General features: G+C 55.7%; 1 protein-coding gene across 2 annotated transcripts; it reads left to right on the top strand.

Moving 5' to 3' along the window:
* Nucleotides 1-243: 243 nt before the first annotated feature.
* HSPA12B (heat shock protein family A (Hsp70) member 12B) lies at nucleotides 244-17,783 on the top strand. Of its 2 annotated transcripts, none has more exons than XM_090286096.1 (13): nucleotides 244-349; nucleotides 4,987-5,046; nucleotides 6,827-6,924; nucleotides 7,937-8,061; nucleotides 10,299-10,485; nucleotides 10,844-10,948; nucleotides 11,261-11,377; nucleotides 13,246-13,420; nucleotides 14,180-14,266; nucleotides 14,695-14,799; nucleotides 14,897-15,155; nucleotides 15,607-15,710; nucleotides 16,295-17,783. In XM_090286096.1, the coding sequence occupies exons 2-13, from the start codon at nucleotides 5,004-5,006 to the stop codon at nucleotides 16,948-16,950; spliced, it is 2,061 nt and encodes a 686-aa protein (XP_090142222.1). In that variant the 5' UTR covers nucleotides 244-349; nucleotides 4,987-5,003; the 3' UTR covers nucleotides 16,951-17,783. The 2 variants fall into 2 exon arrangements, with proteins under 2 accessions (XP_090142222.1, XP_090142221.1); XM_090286095.1 differs by having other exon boundaries at nucleotides 10,823-10,948.
* Nucleotides 17,784-17,827: the final 44 nt, after the last annotated feature.

The following is a 17,827-nucleotide window of genomic DNA, read 5'->3' as shown; positions in this document are numbered from 1 at the left end:
CTCACCCTTCTCCCCCACCCCACCCCCCAGGCTGCTCCGAAGCCGGCCGCCAGGCGAGGCAGAGGCTCAGGGAGGGGCCCTGGACGCTGGGCTAGGCTGGGCCCCTCGGCGGAGGCCCCGCGCAGGCAGGCCCCGCCCCGGCCTCGCACATCTGGGCTGAGAGCGCGGGGCCCACCCGGCGGCGCAGCCGGCGCGGCCATCCGGCCTGGGGGAGGGGGCGGCGGGCGGGGTGGGCGGCGCGGGGCCCGGCGCACGTCGAGGGCTGCGGACGCCGCCCAAGGCACTGCCACAGGCTGCGGGGCCGCGATCCGGGCGGCAGGACAGAGATTGCGCTGTCGGGAGGGCGGAGGTGAGTTCTGGGGTGAGAGGCTGCTGGGCTTCCAGAGAGGAGAAAGGAGCAGAGGTTAACCATCCATCCCGACCTGGGCTGTTGGCTGAGACCCCAGTACAAACCTCCTGAACCTGGGGTCCGGATTGGGGACAGATCTGCAAGCCCCTGTCTCTCGAGCGGGGCTGAGACTGTGGGCTCCCACCCAGACTTTGGGACCTCCCACACTCTGCAGAGAGGGGCTGGAGAGACTCCCGTGCTGTGGGATGGCCGGTGGGAGCTGGTGTGGGGCCGGGGCTTGCTCCAGGGGGCCCATCTGTGGAGGGCACAGTCCCTAGACCTAAGGTAGATACCTGGGTGTTGTGTGTGCTTGTTTGGGGAACATCTTGGATGGGGGGGTCCCAGGGCCTGTGGTCCCAGAAGTTCTAGAGCAGCTGGGTGGCCAGGGTGCCACAGTTCCAGACTGTGGACTGGCCTCCTGACGGGGAACTCTGGTTTCTCTCTGTGAGGCTAGCTTCCAGGTCCAAGTGGGGTGGGGTCTGGGCTCCCTGCAGGAGCGTGGGGCCTGTCCGTGAAGCAAGCTTGTGTAGGGGAGAGACTGGGAGAGAGGGAGTTCTGAAATATGGACTCCCAGTGACAGCAAAGGCAGCCCTGGAGCCCTAGACGGTGAGGGAGGTGATGGGGGACTGATGGGCAGAGGATGGGCGGGGCTTCAGGGCCTGGGCGCTGTGGGACAGAGGTTGTTTGTGAACTGACTGCTCCCATGATGAAGACCCATGGGGGTGTGGCAGGATGTATGGAAAGAAAGTTGAGGGCGGGTGGGACCTCAGGAGGCCACTTCTGTCACCCCTGCCCCAGCACAGGAGGCAGCCTCCCACTGGTCTCCCTCCTGGAGGGCTCATCTCCAGAGACAGACTGGAGCAGCCCTTTGGGGTTTCTGATCTGCCCCTTGGGCCCTGGTTGGCCCAGTCTCTGGCTTCAAAGAAATGTCTGTGGCCTCTCTTTGCCTGCCAACAGATTCCTGTTCCATTCAAGGGCTGGCAGGAGGCTGAGCAGGGAGTAGTGGGTGGGAGAGGCTGGAAATCTGTAGGGGAGAGAGGGGAGCTATAAAGATCTGGGTGGGCTCTTTGTCCTCATGGGCAGAGGACAGGTATGTGTGGAGTCCTGAAATCTAGCAACACTACAGGCCCCCAGTGGTCTGGGGAGTGTAAGTACCCAGCCTTGACACCCCCCCACCCCAGGAATAGATCCTTGGAGAATTCTCTCCATCAAGCAAGAAGTCCTAGGCCTTGTGATTCTGGGGGATTCTCTAGGGTGGGAGCCTCCAGTTTTGAATTCCTGCTCAGCCACACCCAATGACTGATAGGTCATGCCTATTGGGTTAGAAGTCAGTGCCAGGAGTCATGATGAAGCTGAAGATCAAAGGTCAATATGAGGTCAAGGGCTAGGAGTCATCAGTTCATGAGCAAAGATAGGTCAGTGCATGGGACAGTTATGGATCTGTGTCTGTGGGTAGGGTAGGGGTCAGGCAAGGGCCAAAGTTTTAATCTGTGCTTGTTGTAGCCAAGAAATGAAGTTACTTTCTGTGTAAATCAAACTGCCCCACCTAATTTTTCTCGAACCCTAAGCACCACCAACCTGAAAACAGTGAGTCCCTGGGGCAGTCTGCCTCACCTCAGTTCCAGCCATGGACTCTGCCCAGACACAGCTTTGGGGGGCTGAAGTTGTCCTGAGCCCCATGGTCAACATTCTCCTTAAATGTTTCTGGGTGTGTGTGCATGGTGGGGAGATGTCTTGAAAGCAGACGGGGCTGCCAATCAATCCTTCTACCTCCACCTCTCAAGGAATCAGCAAGATCCTCCAATTGATTCTGGTCTTTCCTGTCTCTCTAAAGAATGCAGAATGACTAGAGTAAAACTCAGTAAGACCAAAATCTTCTGACGAGAAAATTCCGAACCCACATCATGAAGGGAAAGAACATTTCTCACATCTGTCCAACTCCCTACCTTTTGTCAACCACCTTTTTTCACCTGGACTTGATCCTCACAAACCCCCTATGTGACCCATTTTGCTGGAAAGGTGGTAGGACAGAGAGAGGCACAGGACACACTCCAGCCAGGTGCCGTAATAGGCCCTTGCCAGCCCTGAGACCCCAGTGTAGCGCACTCAGTGAATCACACACCCAGGATGGGGGTGGTAATGGGACCAGCTTCAGATAGCTGGGGAAGTTATAGGTAACCAATTGAGATGTGGAATCCAGCTTAGAGTGATAACCCCTGACTCTTCTTTCCTGGTAGTTCTAGATTGTTTCTACTCCAGGTACAATCGCCTTGTTCCAGACAAATCCATTCATTCATTCAACAAAGTGTTTACCCAGAACTTAGCTTAGAACCTGGCACAAAGAAATGCTCAATAAGTTCTTGCTAAAGAATTGAGACAATGTACAAATAAGGCTGTCAACTTCTCCCTTGTGGCCTTAGTCCAATGTGTGCTGGTAAATGTTTTACAGCCAACTCTACAAAAGGGAGAAAAACCTGATTTGTAGTGCTTGCCAATTTCTGAGGTGTAAATGCTCCCACCTTGGCTGATTTCAGGATACTAATGTGATGTCAATGAATGTGGAATTGGAAAGAGATGTACAGAATCAGCTTTTGCCCTGAACTGAGCTCCTGTCTCTGGCTCTCAAGGCCTGTACCCACCCTATTTGTGTTCTCATTTCTCAGCATCACCCAGCTGCTCTGAGTGCCCATGACCAGCCCCTGTCTTTCCCCTGATTCTGATTCTTGGGCATCCAACTGTGCATCTCCAATGACAGCAGGATTGAGCATGTCTGGAAATCTCCACGGTGCTGGCCATGTGGGAGTACCCTGGACATATCTGTGTGTCTGTGTATGACGGGGCTGAGTTGTATGAACTGTGCATGAGCAAGGGTATATGCATGTGTGTGTGTGGCGGGGGGAGGGCTGACAGTGCCCAGCTCTGTGTCTGTCCATGTTCTATTAGCAAAACTTCTTGATCAGGCCGTTGGCTGCATAGAGGGAGTGGGCTCTGGGCAGCTCTCCTCAAGCTTTCTGTCCCCCAGGTACTGCCCCACACATCATCAGATCCTTATCTCAGCCACCTTCCTGGAGGTGCTCGCTCCATTCTCTTACCCTCTGCTCTCTCCTCACCTAGGCTTACCTGACTCCCACCTCATCTCCATTATTCCACCGACATGAGGCCCTGGACCATTCAAACAGATGTTTCCAGTCTCATCTAACAACCAAGATTGTTGTGAAACCATAGCAGGCATCCCAGTCTCCTCGGCCAACCCACCTTCCTCAAGTCAGCCTTGACATGCAGGTTCCCTTCCCTTCTGCTCCCCCACTCTGCTCTCTGCCAATGACCCCCAAACACACATCTCCACCTCAGCTTCTCCCTGACCTCTAGGTCATATGTCCTTGGCTCCTTGGTCTGTACTGTACCCTCAGGAGTTTCAGAACTGTACCGAGAACACTGTCACTTCCCCCCCTGCGCTTCTCCAACATTTGCCATCTCATCACCCATCTCCTAGTTTGAGTCAGATAATGTCATCCCTGACAGCTTCTTCCTCCTGACTCCACATATCCAATCCAGCCATCCTCCCTCAGCCCTGTTGGTTTTAACTTCTAACTTAAGTGTCTCTACTTCTGTCCCAAGATACACGGCCATGACCATCCTCAGTCGCCCAGAGCCCTGACTGGGCTTCTGCTTCCATACTGTCCTGCTGAAATCCACACTCCCCATACAGCCAGAGGAACTTGTAAAACAGCAGCTCTGCCCTGGCTGGTGTGGCTCAGTGACTGAGTGCTGGCCAGCAAACCAAAAGGTCACTGGTTCATTTCCCAGTCAGGGCACATGCCTGGGTTGCAGGCCAGGTCCCCAGCTGGGGGTGTGCGAGAGGCAACCAGTTGATGTATCTCTCACACATTGCTGTTTCTTTCCCTCTCTTTCTCCCTCTCTCTAAAAAAATTAATTAAATCTTTAAAAACAAAAACGCAAATCTAGTCATGCCCCTACCTCCACTCTGCCACTTCAAACCTTTCAAGGTTTGCTGTTGCCCTTCATGTAAAACCAAATCTAAAACAGGGTCCACGAGGGCCTGCCTGCAGGGTCAGGCCAACCCAGCCCTTCTCTCCAGCCTCACCACGCTCCCCTTTCTGCCTCACAAGTTTCCTTGACAGCATCATTTGTAATCTCAAAATCACTTGATTATCTGATTATAATCAGCCACCCCCCTAGGCTCTGGGCGCCTGGGGCACAGACAGCGTCTCTCTGGGTCTCTGATGCCCCCCAGCACTTGGCACAAAATGGGGACCAAAAACATCTAGGAGCATCCTGATTCCAACAAAGCAACTGTTAAAAAAGACCTTTTTGAGACAAGCTGGGACTGTAGGACTGATCATTAGATAAGATTAAGGAATTAATGTTAATTTTGTTACACATGACAATGGTGTTCTGGAGACGTTTTTTAACGTCTTTATCTGTTGGAGAGACATATTGAAGAATTTATAGGTGAAACAACATGCTGTCTGGGATTTGCTTCAAAAGACTCCAGTCAAAAGTAAATAAATAAAACATTCAATGAGGGAACAAAGGAACAAATAAACGCCATTCTGCATGTCTGTTCCTGTTCACAGCCACAAGGCCTGCAAAGATGCTGGCTGTCCCGGAGCTGGGCCTGCCGGGGCTGTACATCGGTAAGAGCCCCCTCACCTCTGCTCCCACTCACCACTCCACTTGCCCCAGAACCCGAGTCCTTACAGGGGTTCCTCTTCCAGAAGAAGTTCCCAAGAGTGTATGTGTGTGCAGGGAGGGTCGATGCACACAAGACTGAGTATGTAAGTGTGTGTGTGCTCATGTGCACTTCACGCATGTGTGCACACAGGACACATCTGTTTTGGGGACCCCCTGCATGTCTGTTAGTGTGTATGTGCAGAGCAGTTCTGTGTGCCAAGGACTGTATGCATATGCATGTTTTTTGTGGGGTCTGCGTGCACAAGACCTGGTGTGAGTGTGTCTGTCTGTCCCGGGGCAGATCACTGTGCACAGCGCCTTGTGTGAGTGTGTATGTCAGCAAGGTCTGCATCCACAGAATTCTGCGTGTGTGTGTGTGTGTGTGTGTGTGTGTGTGTGAGCATCTGCCTGTGGCCTCTGCAGGCGTGGGAAGCCAGGAGGCAGGAGGGACACTCCTCAGGAAGTCCACTCACAAAGACCCGGTGGGCTGGGCCTTCCTTCCTGCCTCCCTTCCCAGGCTCAAGCCACACAGAGACTTGGCCCCTCAAGCTGGAGCGGGTGGCAAGGCCTAAGCCCATGCCGGCCACCTAAGAAAAGGGAGCCCTGAGGGTGTGACCTCCATGTCCCTGCTTTCTCCAGCACCCCAAGACAGACTCCAGCTCTGTCCAAGCACTTTCTAGAGTCCCCCACACTTTTAGCTTCTCACATATGTTCCCCAGGGTTCCCCAAGGCCAGGAAAGGCAGGGAACTGTCAGGGCCAAACGTCAGGGCAGCCACAGAGGGGGCATAGGCCCTGAGCCCTGGGTCAGCCTGAAGCCACACAGACCAGTTTGCTTGTCCTTGGATCTTCACGCCAGACCCCATCAGCCTCCTTCTCCCCAGACATGAATCCCAGGGCAGCCCCAGTCCTCACAGGGGCCCCTAGCAAAGCCCAGTGGTAGTGACAGGCCACCAGCCCACACCTGGCAGATGTCTCACCAGGCAGACCCCTGAGCTGCCTGAGCCTCCAATCTAGGCTTTGAGCTGTCTTCTGGGGGCTGTGATGCTTCCTCTCACCAAAGGGCCAGCTCAGTCCTGGCCTATGAGAAGATCTCAGTGGGGCGCCACGCCCCCTAACGCTGGCTCCAGGTGTATGTGTGTTGTGTGCGTGTGAGGATCGGGATGACTTGGGACCCACTTCCTATTTTTGTGGACACCCTCCAGCTCAGGGCTGGGCTGGGGGAGGTGCTGCCCCACCTTGATTCTCACCAGGCAGCCAGCTGGGCCTGTCCTTGGCCCTTGGGTGTGGGGGTAGAGAGGGGGCCTGTTCCCTCAGGTTCTGATTAAAACCTTGAGCAGTTAGGTTTGAAGTTCTCCCACCTTTCCTGGTTTCTCCACCCACCCCATCTCTCCAGTCCTTCTATCTTTGACCTCAGTCCCCCCAAGCCCACAATGCTTCTCTGTCTCGCCTCTCCCCCACTGTGCCTGAGGGGTGTTGGAGGAGATGAGGAGTCCCCAAGTGAGGCATGAGTCACCCTCCAGGGATGGTCACCTCTAACTGATAACAAGCCCTCAGCCTGCTCCTGCCTCCATTGTCCCTGCCTCAGTCTCATCTTTCCTCCCCTCCCGCCCAGTCCCCCTTCCTCAGCTAGGTGCCCCTTGCCTTGGCCCAGCAAGGACTGATGGGAGAACCTCCTTGGCCTGGGGCCCAGCTGCCAGGCCCCTACTCTGATGGTGCCAGGGTGACTTGCCCTCTCTTTGCAGGCTCCAGCCCAGAACGGTCGCCAGTTCCCAGCCCACCCGGCTCCCCAAGGACCCAAGAAAGCTGTGGCATTGCCCCCCTCACACCCTCTCAGTCTCCAGTAAGCCTGGAGTGGGGATCTGGGTGGTGGGTGGCCTAAGGGGTGTGGAGGGGGCTGGCGCTCCAGGGAGCAAGGCCTGGTACCTGGCACGGCCCTGGCTGGCAGGGCTGGGAGTGGGCTTGGGGTGCCACCGTGTCTCCTGCCCCAGTGCACTCAAGTCATGCTCTCCGCAGAAGGGTTAACCTTAGGTGACCTTGGACCATATGGGTAACAGTTCTACTGAGGTGAGCAGCACAGGCTGACACCTAAATATCCCCCTCCAGGATGCCAACCAGGGGCCACTGCAGCTAGCCCCCCTCCTGGGGCAGGTGTATTTCTGAGCATATAGTTCTTCAAGGTCTGTACTGGTCTGTACTGGGCCTCCCAGAGTTGTTCCCACTCCTGTCACCTATAGCCGCACCATCTGGGGAAGAGGAGACCTGTTGCTAAAAAATATTTTGGAAATTACTAGCTTGAAGTATCCAGGACCTAACCCAAGCTCCCTGGGTCATCTCACTCCAGTTATCCAGCCTGGGGACCCCTTTGTTCTCAGAGAGCCAGGCCTGGTCTAGGAGAAGGGACTACTCTGGGCACGTGCACGGGGCCTCTCATCTGCCACAAAACCGACAGTCTGGTTGTGTCACTGTGGCCACAAAGAGCAAGAGGATCGGATATATACAGGTCCATGTGCTGTGAAGCTGTCAGGAGGAGCCTAATTGTTCCCAGCTGGGCCAGGCTGTGACATGGTGTGAGATGGGGGTGAGGCTAAGGCAGTACAGACAGAAGGTGGGCAGAGAACCAGAAGTAGAAAAGCAGAGGCTGGAGCCAAAAGCTGCACAGAGCTACCTAAGAGTCAGTTGGCATCTCCAGGGATCAGCCTGGAGTCTGGGAGGGGAGGGGAGCCCAGGTATGCAGGCGGTGGGTGGGGGTGAACCAGGGCTGGTCTGGATCACAGCCAGGGGAGGGTGGGGCTCCCATGTACAGTCAGCCCGGCCCTTGGGCTGCTCCTTGACTCTAGGTCTTGCCCTTGCAGAAGCCTGAGGCCCGAGCCCCTCAGCAGGCCTCCTTCTCCGTGGTGGTGGCCATAGACTTTGGTACCACATCCAGTGGCTATGCCTTCAGCTTTGCCAGTGACCCTGAGGCCATCCACATGATGAGGTGAGGGCTGCTAGGCTGGGAGATGGGGGTGGGGGGGGGGGGCATCCTCACACCCTGGGATGGGCTTGGTGCCAGAAGTACTGCCACTAAGGAGACAAGGGGTATCCTCAGAGCTCTTTCCACTCCAAGTCTGGGCTCCATTCTGGGGCCAAAGTTGGGAGGATGGCCCCAGGCCTGGGCCATCAGCCTCTATTGGAGCATCTCCCTGCCCTCTGCAGGAAATGTTGGGCTCTGGGCTTGATTTTTAATTTTAAAACATTTTCTTGAGATATAACAAACATACAGTAAAATACAGATATCTGGGCTTGTATATGTGTATGTATATGTATATATTTGTTTTTTAAATAAAAGTGGGTTATCAATTTGCCTTATTTTGAACTTTCAATGCTATTTTGTGGACGTTTCCTGTCAATACTTAAAGCTATCACCTTCTTTCAGAGTTGCCTAGTATTTCATAGTGTAATGTGTCATAATGTATCTATTCTTCTACTGACAGTTTGGAGGGTTTCTCTAATTTTTCACCATTACAGAAAGTGCTGCAATGAATCTCTTTCCTTGAACACTTGTGCTGGAGTTTCTATGGGGTAGCTTCCTAGAGGCAGATTCCTAGGTCCAACATCTCAAATGAAAAACAAGGACATGAAGGATCAGAGGGTTAATGGGTTGACACAAGTCACACAGTAGCTATGAAAGAAATGTTCGAAAAATTATCTTATGTTGAGTTTTCTTTAAACAAAACATTTCTTTGAACACTGCAGGGACCTGCAGACCTTGATCCTTTGAATGTATCTTAGTGGGGCTGCAGCCAAAAGGTGAAGCTATAGAAGACCCCAAAGCTCCCAACCCAGACTGGAATGGAGTATCAGAGGGCTTCCCCAGGGCCTTGGAGGCTGGATGGAAAGGTGTATAGCGAGACAGACAGAAAGGTCATTGCCCCAAAGATACAGGGACTTGACCTTCATGAGCCAGGACTGTTGTTTCCCTTTCTCTGCTTCCTCCACATCCACATGAGGCCACAAAGGCTCTGATCATTTACAGCCTTCTGGGAATCAGCACACAGCAGCCAAGGCCATGCTGGACCCCGTGCTGTAGCCAAGGACACTGTCTCTGTCCTGTGCAGGTGATACTCATAAGAAGTCCCTGGGGGACATTCTGGCCTCTTCCCAAGCCCTCCCCGCCCCTACCAGCCACCAAGTCCCATCATTTCTCTCTCCCTAACATCTCTGGAGTACCCATCCATTTCTCTCCACAGCCACCAACCTCTCTCACTTGAATGGTTTTTCTTCTCCCTCCTCTCTCGCCTCTGGTCTATTGCTACATGGGGACCAGTGACCTTTCTAAAGGCAGTTATGGTCATGCCTCTTCACTCCCCAACCTAAACCCCAACAAGATAGTATTCTGACATGGTATCTGGTGTTCTTCCTTAGCTGCCTTAACACTCCTATATTTTCTCCTGCTGCATATTGAGCAAACCTACAGCTAGTTCTCCTGTTCTTTCACACCACAAAGTTTTCCATATACTGTTCCTTCTGCCTGGATTTCCAGCTCCCTCCCCAAAGGGCCACAGTGGCAACCTGCCCTAGAAGGTTCAGGGCATCAGGGAAGGCAGAAGAAGGGGGGAAGGATTTTCCAGGCGAGAGAATGGGACAAGGAGTTCTGGGTCGAGGTCTGGATATGCCGTGGATAGGGAGGTCTGGAATCTCCTTCAGGTTTTTTGGGATCTGACAGAGGTGCAGTCACCTGGGGTGCAGCTGCTAAGGTGGGTGAGATAGGAATGTCACAAATGCCCTGAAGAAGCTTGGCTGTGGGAGACGGCCTTGAGCAGAGCAAACCAGCTGGCTGGGAGAGGCCTCTGCCAGGGAGCTGGAGAGACACATCAGGAAGCCAGACCCAGGCAGATGGATGGATGATGGCTGGCTGCTGCGTGTGAAGGGTGCAGGGTATACCTCTTGAGAGCTGGAACTAAGAATGTTGGGTGGATCCCATGGCCCCATGGATTGGGAGGATCCTAAGAGTAGCATCCACGGGGATTTAACTGGTTGCCAAGGTCCATCTTCATTGTCACAAGAACTCTAAGAGGCAGGTACTATTATTATTCCCATTTTACAGGCTGGAAGACTGAGACTGGGGGAAGCTAAGTGGCCTGCCAAGATCACACAGCTCATCCCAGAGCCATCGTCCAACCGCAAGAATAGAGGGTTGCTGCTGACCTCACTGATAGCCCTGTGTCTCCGCAGGAAATGGGAGGGCGGGGACCCAGGCGTGGCGCACCAGAAGACACCCACCTGCCTCCTGCTGACCCCAGAGGGTGCCTTTCACAGCTTTGGCTACACTGCCCGTGATTACTACCACGATCTAGACCCTGAGGAGGCGCGGGACTGGCTTTACTTAGAGAAGTTCAAGATGAAGATCCACAGCGCCACTGTGAGTCACATTCTGGATCAGGACTGGCTCCAGACTGGGAAGCAGGGCTGGGAAGAGAAGGGACAGGCCTAATGGTGGGTGGGCAAAGCTGACAGGGGAGGAGGGGCGGGGTGTGGTGGCTAAGGGGGCGGAGCTTGGGAATAAAGAAGGATGGAGGCGGGGCTAAGGGGTGAGAATGAAGTTAGAGGAGAGGCGGGGCTCAAGAGGAGCTGGGAACAGAACTAACGTGAAGGGAGATCCAGAATGGGTCGATGCCCAAGAGGGGAAGTACCAGGAAACGGGGTGATTTTAGAGAGAGGTCGTCAGGAAATGAGGGCAGAACTATAGCTTCCTGCAGAGTTGCCTGTGTCCCTGCCAGGATCTCACCTTGAAGACGCAGCTGGAGGCGGTAAATGGAAAGAAAATGCCTGCCCTGGAGGTGTTCGCCCATGCCCTGCGCTTCTTCAAGGAGCACGCCCTTCAGGTGCGCTGCACCTCGATCCCTGCCCACAGCAGTCAAGGGACCCCCCGGTCCATCTTTTCCCCGTAGCCCATCCCTTCCCCATCTGATGGGTAGCCAGTGTCAGAGGTCATCTTCTGCAGCCCCCGGCCTTCCTGTCTTGTAGAGTCTGTATCGGGCATATAGGTATTGGTGGAGGGAGTAGTGTTAGGATTTTTCCAGCTCACTGGGTAGTCCTTCCTGAGGCTTGACTAGCTCTTCCAGCTCCCATAGAGAGCTGAAGACACCCCTCTACTCCAAGCCAGCTATTTCTCTCACTGCCCCCTCCTGCTCCAGGAGCTGAGAGAGCAGTGCCCATCACTGCCAGAGAAGGACACTGTGCGCTGGGTGTTGACGGTGCCTGCCATCTGGAAACAGCCAGCCAAGCAGTTCATGCGGGAGGCTGCCTACCTGGTGAGGACGTGCAGGCAGGACAGTGGATGTTGTTCAGCAGGGCTCTAGGGATGGCAGATTCATTGTGTGAAGACCTCCAGCCTTTCCCTGCTGGGTATTTCAGAGGGTCATTGCCACTGAGTGCAAGAGAGCCATGGGAGAAGAGGCACAGCCCAAGCCAGCTTAGCCAGTGTCTTAAATCTGGTTTCCTAAAAGCAGATCCCAAGATGGGAAATCATGTGCATTGGTCTATTGAAGAAGGCCTCTCAGAAGAAAGGAGATGCAGGAAGCAGGACAGGAGAAAGAGCCTAGCAGGGATATGGTCTCAACTGGAGTCTGGTCTCAGCCTGATCCCATGGAGGGACAACTGTACCCCAAAGTTGACCACAGTGAAGCAAGGGGGTTGACTTCTTGTGCAGCCATACCAGTGTGTCACTAGTTACTGGGAAGAGGGGAGAATTCTCCCCAAGAGAGGTGGTCCCCATTCAGCTGAGGGCAGCTCTCCAGAGAAGAGGGCAGCTGTGAGCCAATAGCAGCCAATACTCCCAGTAGCTGGGGAGGGGATGGAGAACGTCCACTTGAGCCAGCATCAGTATTTTCAGGAACACCACCCCCACGGCCCAACCACTGCAATTCTTAAGCACAGGAAGTAGGATTATGAAACTATGAAGGGAGGTGATCTGGGCCAATGTTTGCTGGTTTTGCTACCATAAGAGATAACCAAAGGTCTAGAGAAAGGGTGGGTGCAGCTCAGGAACCACCTCTCCAGTGGAGATGGGGGAAGAAAAGGGAACACAGCCTTCCAGAGTAAGACTCATTGCTGGTCCTGACCCTGGGCCCTTGGGGATACCCTTAGACCTACAAAAGGGATCTCAGGCCTGCCTGTAGACCCCTCGGAGGATACTGGGCCACCAACCCACACACACATACCCATGGGTCCAGGCATGCCCCAGGTGCCTACGCTTGTTTCTGGAAAGAGCTAACCCTGAGCCTAGTGGACATCCCCTTGAAAAGACCAGAATGGAAGCAAGGCTGTGCCCAGCCAGAACAAACACACCCCCCCCATACCATAGTGCCCCTCCCCTTGCCAGTTTACCCACCCTGTTTCCTCCCACACTGTTCCCTGTGTTCCCTGGCTGCCAGCTCAGGAAGGGCTGGCCCTGGGCAGGATGTATCCATACCTACCCATCCCCCTCCCCCACCTGGTCAGATCCAGGGAATCCCACAAAATTATAAAGGACTTTCCACAGGGATTCCCCCATTCTGATGCAGGAAGTAACAGCTCCCAAGTGTTTTTCTCCCCACAATTGGCCTGTCTTGGTACCTGGAATTTCACTGTTGTTTCCTTCCTCCTGCATTAGATTCCCCAGGAACAAAGTTCTTCTGGGAGTGGGGAGGCCTGCGGCCACTGTCTGAACAACACTGGTGGAGGAAGGTCTTATGGACTAAAGGGGGCCCCCCACCATCTCCTCTGATTGATGGTCTGCCCATTACTCACCCCCACCCCCAATACATACACACACTGTGCTAGAATTTGAACTAACACCCTTAGCCCATGCCCAGCTGGCCAGCCAGCCCTGCAGCTGTGAAGGGGACCTTGTTGCAGCCCAGGACACCTTGGGCAGCTCAGAAGGGCAAATCCCAGGCACTCTAGGTTTTCACTCTGTCTATGGTCTTTTCCTGTTGGGTAGCCCCATAGTGTTCTGGCTGTGGCCATGCCACTGACCAGGGTGGTCACAGGGTGACTGTGAGGCAGCTCCAAATGTGTGCAGAATGGAGGGGCCTGAGAGGCCTAGCATGAGTGGGGTGTGATGGGGAGGAGGTGGGAGTCCCACAGGCCCTTGGGTGTGACAGCCCATGCGCTCCTTTGCCCACCACCTGTCCTCCAGGCTGGTCTGGTGTCCAGAGAGAATGCAGAGCAGCTACTCATTGCCCTGGAGCCTGAGGCTGCCTCTGTCTACTGCCGCAAGCTGCGTCTGCACCAGCTCCTAGACCTGAGCAGCCGAGCCCCAGGCAGTGGGCGTCTGGGCGAGCGCCGTTCCATCGACTCCAGCTTCCGACAAGGTGAGCCACCTCCAGTGGTGGGCTTGGAGACAGTCGCCCCTGAAGGACCAGAGGCTCAGTCATGTCCAGGATGAAGGAGAGGCCCCCCTCAACCCTGGAGAAGCCCAATCTGAGGGCAGAGGTTTCACCTTGCCCTAGGGGAGCACTGTCTGAGGAGGGTAGGACTCAGCCTAGCCCTGAGTCTGGGAGTCTGGTGGGGTGCTTGGGTGCTGGGCAAAGAAGGAAGTCAGCTCCCACTCCGAACTGAAGGGGTCTTCAGAAGCTTTCCTCTAAACAACCATTGATGCCTCCCCTCCCCTTCTGGCATATCGGCTCTTCTCCCCCTCAGCCTCCACATCAGCCCAAGCTCCTGCTGCCAGGACCAGGTACAGAGACAGCTATAGTCAACCTTGTTTACTATGACAGGGAGAGTTACAAGTCCTGCACTCCCTGGATCCTCCAAGACCTACCTGCACACACACACACACAGCTCCTTAAACCCTCCTAACCCTGATTTTGCCACAGCCTGAGCCCTGGTCCTGCAGGCAGAACTACTTCCCCTCAGCTGTTGCTTACGGAGCATGAGATTACAGCACTAGGTTTCTCCAGACCTTTTGGGGGTCAGCACGGCCCTCCCCCATTTAAGAGTGGAGCAGGAGTTTCAGGAGCACTGGCTGCTCCAGGTGCTCATGGAGGGCGTGGTGGGGAGGATGAGGATCGAGTGTGGTAGCTGAGGCACCTCCTGCTAACCTCACTGTCCTGCTGTCCCTCGACCCCCAGCCCGTGAGCAGCTGCGAAGGTCCCGCCACAGCCGCACGTTCCTGGTGGAGTCAGGGGTCGGAGAGCTGTGGGCAGAGATGCAAGCAGGTGGGGAGATGGCAGGGTACACTTTGGGCTCTGCAGGGCACCAAATGCTGATAGCAGGAAGGGAAGATTCTGGAAGTTGGCTCTGGCCCCTAGAAACCCCAGCCCTCCCTCCTCCATCCACTACACCTAATGTGGCAGCCCCTCCACAGTCAAGTACACCCACACCCCATTCAGCCATGCCCCCAACTCACTCTCCTCCCCTGGGGTTTCTCTGTGGAAGGATTGCAGTGCCCTGGACAATTCCCCCACACACATCTTGTGCCCCTGCCTGGTGGCCTGAGGTTCTAGCACCTGAAGCCTCACACCTCCACATTGCTGCCCCAAGCAGGACTCGATAGCTGGGGTAGGGCTGGAGGCTGGTAGGTAAGGGGCGCAGGGCTGACGCTGCAGGGCAGACCACGAGTGTGTGCCCACGCTGGCTGCTACAGGAGACCGCTACGTGGTGGCTGACTGTGGAGGAGGCACAGTGGACCTGACGGTGCACCAGCTGGAGCAACCCCATGGCACCCTCAAGGAGCTCTACAAGGCATCGGGTGAGTAGGCAGGCAGCACCCTTGATAGCCAGCCCGCCAAAGCCCCCTGACAGTGGGATCTGCACTGACTTGACCTTTACCTGCTGCCCCACGTAAGGTGGTCCCTATGGAGCAGTGGGCGTGGACCTGGCCTTCGAGCAGCTGCTGGGTCGTATATTCGGGGAGGATTTCATCGCCACCTTCAAAAGGCAACGGCCAGCAGCCTGGGTGGATCTGACCATTGCCTTCGAAGCCCGCAAACGCACGGCAGGCCCCCACCGAACGGGGGCGCTCAACATCTCACTGCCGTTTTCCTTCATCGACTTCTACCGCAAGCAGCGAGGCCACAACGTGGAGACTGCCCTGCGCAGGAGCAGGTGGGCCTCAGGGACCACAGGCTCAGGCAGGGTGTGCGGATGAGGAACGTCCTTACGAGGGAGGGTATGGGCTGCAGGGGGGAGTGGGAGTCAGCCTGATGCACCGCTTGTACACCTCTGGCCAGCCAGGTGGCAGGGGGCGGTGCATGAGTAGCCCAACTGGAATTCGTGTTCCCAGATGGGGCAAGAGAATCATGGACCTCGGGAAAGGGACGACATCTATCTCCTCCCTGAACTCCAGCCACACACGCGTGCACACACACACAGAAACACATACTGTGCCAGGACAGAAGGCAAGGGGAGGATCCTCTCCTGGGTCTTCATGCCTGGAACAGAAGCAGGTCCTCACTCAAGCCCCTGAAAGAGTGGGGCTGGGATAACACACATCGGCCTGGTGCCACAGTGGGACCCAGGACGCTGACACATGGGCCTGTGCCCTCTTCATCTGCAGCGTGAACTTCGTGAAGTGGTCCTCACAGGGGATGCTCAGGATGTCTTGCGAGGCCATGAATGAGCTCTTTCAGCCCACGATCAGCGGGATCATCCAGCACATAGGTGAGCCCCTGAGCTTGAGTCTTCCATTTACCCCCATATATACACCCAGACACGGGAGTAACTGCCACCATTAATGCCTGGAAACCCTCCACACATCCATACCCTGGACGGAGACTCAGAATCATCTGGAACATCTGGAGGAGTCAGTGTGTTGGAGATTAAGAGCTAGGAGAGATGATGAGTAGTCTTGCCAAGTTAAATGACCCCTGGTGCCTCAGTTTTCCAGTTTATAAAATGGGGTTATAGTATTGGGTTCCTAAAACTGTTATCACAGTGGTTAAAATAAGCTTAAGTATCTAGAGAGTGAGCTCAATGTCCTGCAAGCAGTAGGCATATCTTTCTTTCAGAGCCACCATGTGGGGGGAGGGGTGTATTGCTGGGGAGGCCAGGAGCCCTTCAGTGAAAGCACTCAGTGTTTTCCTTCATCAAAACCGGGGAACCGTTTTATAGTTGAAATGGCTAGTTTCTCATTGCCGGGTAGGTGGAGGAGAGGTGCCAGTGGCTTCAGCAGCTCATGGGTCCGCCTCCTCCCCAACCCTCCTCCTCCTCTTTACACCACTTCTCCATCCCACCCCATCCCGCAGAGGCGCTGCTGGCGCGGCCGGAGGTGCAGGGTGTGAAGCTGCTGTTCCTGGTGGGTGGCTTTGCCGAGTCCGCTGTGCTGCAGCACGCGGTGCAGGCCGCGCTGGGCCCCCGCGGCCTGCGCGTGGTGGTACCGCACGACGTGGGCCTTACCATCCTCAAGGGCGCTGTGCTGTTCGGACAGGCGCCAGGCGTGGTGCGGGTGCGCCGCTCGCCTCTCACCTACGGCGTGGGCGTGCTCAACCGCTTTGTGGACGGGCGCCACCCTCCGGACAAGCTGCTGGTCCGCGACGGCCGCCGCTGGTGCACCGATGTTTTTGAGCGCTTCGTAGCGGCGGAGCAGTCGGTGGCCCTGGGCGAGGAGGTGCGCCGCAGCTACTGCCCCGCGCGCCCAGGCCAGAGGCGCGTGCTCATCAACCTGTACTGCTGCGCCGCCGAGGATGCGCGCTTCATCACCGACCCCGGCGTGCGCAAGTGTGGTGCACTCAGCCTCGAGCTCGAACCCACGCCCACCGACGGCGGCACCGCCAGTACGCCCCTGGGCCGCCGCGAGATCCGTGCCGCCATGCAGTTTGGCGACACCGAGATTAAGGTTACCGCGGTCGATGTCAGCACCAATCGCTCAGTGCGCGCCACCATCGACTTTCTTTCCCATTGAAGGCGGTGCTAAGCACGCTCTGCCCGGCCCCGCCCTCCTGAGCCCGGGCAGATGAGGTCGCAGGAGGGTGGGTCGAGACGCATCCAGGGCGTTGGGAGTGGGCCCTGGTCCGCTGACTCTAAGGCTGAAGGGCTCTGCCGAGGATTGAGGTCAAGGAGACTTGGTAGGCGGTCCCACAGGGAACACGTGACTTGGAAGGCAGAATGTACCAGAAGTCTCGGCCTTGGCCTGAACTGGTGTGGGAGTGGAGGGTGGGAGGGGATGACGTTGGGAGGGAGAGCCAAAACAAGGCTGCTGCAGGAGGGGCAGCAGGAAGAAGTTTGCTAGGACTGGGCCTGAAAGGCCAAGCGCACTGACTGATGGACTCAACCCACACAGGCAGCTGGGGAGAGCAGCCCTGTGCCACGGAAAAATGACTGGAAGCAGACCCAAGATTGGCAGGGGTAGTAGGACCTTCCAGGGTGTGGTGCTGACCACCCAGATACCACTGTTAATTGTAGAAAGGGCAGTGGCAGGCTAAGGAGAAGGAGGGTACAAGGTGAAGGCGCTTAAGAGGGAATGTGGGGGTAGCATGCTGGGGGTGGGCTTTGCTTCAGACAGATTACTCATTCTGGGAAAGCCCCAAGGGCAGCTCGTGATGACCCATTTGAACCCTGTTCCAGACACAAAATGGGGGGGGTGGGGGGAGCAGCACACTAGGAGGACAGAGGGAAAGAACACTAAGGGCTGGTCTCAACTCTGCCAGTCAACTCAATATGCCATTATGCCCACCCACAACATGCAACAACCCTACCTGCCCAAGGTGACAATAAAGCATTTATGCCAGTACCTCACAGGAGGGGATCCCAGTAGTATAGTAGAGGGGACCTGGGTTCCA

The sequence above is a fragment of the Furipterus horrens genome, unplaced genomic scaffold (assembly GCF_987537825.1).
Source record: "Furipterus horrens unplaced genomic scaffold, mFurHor1.1.pri manual_scaffold_8, whole genome shotgun sequence".
NCBI classification, from domain to species: Eukaryota; Metazoa; Chordata; class Mammalia; order Chiroptera; family Furipteridae; genus Furipterus; species Furipterus horrens.
Note: the sequence above shows the minus strand (reverse complement) of the source record. Positions and strands in the feature narration are given on the sequence as shown.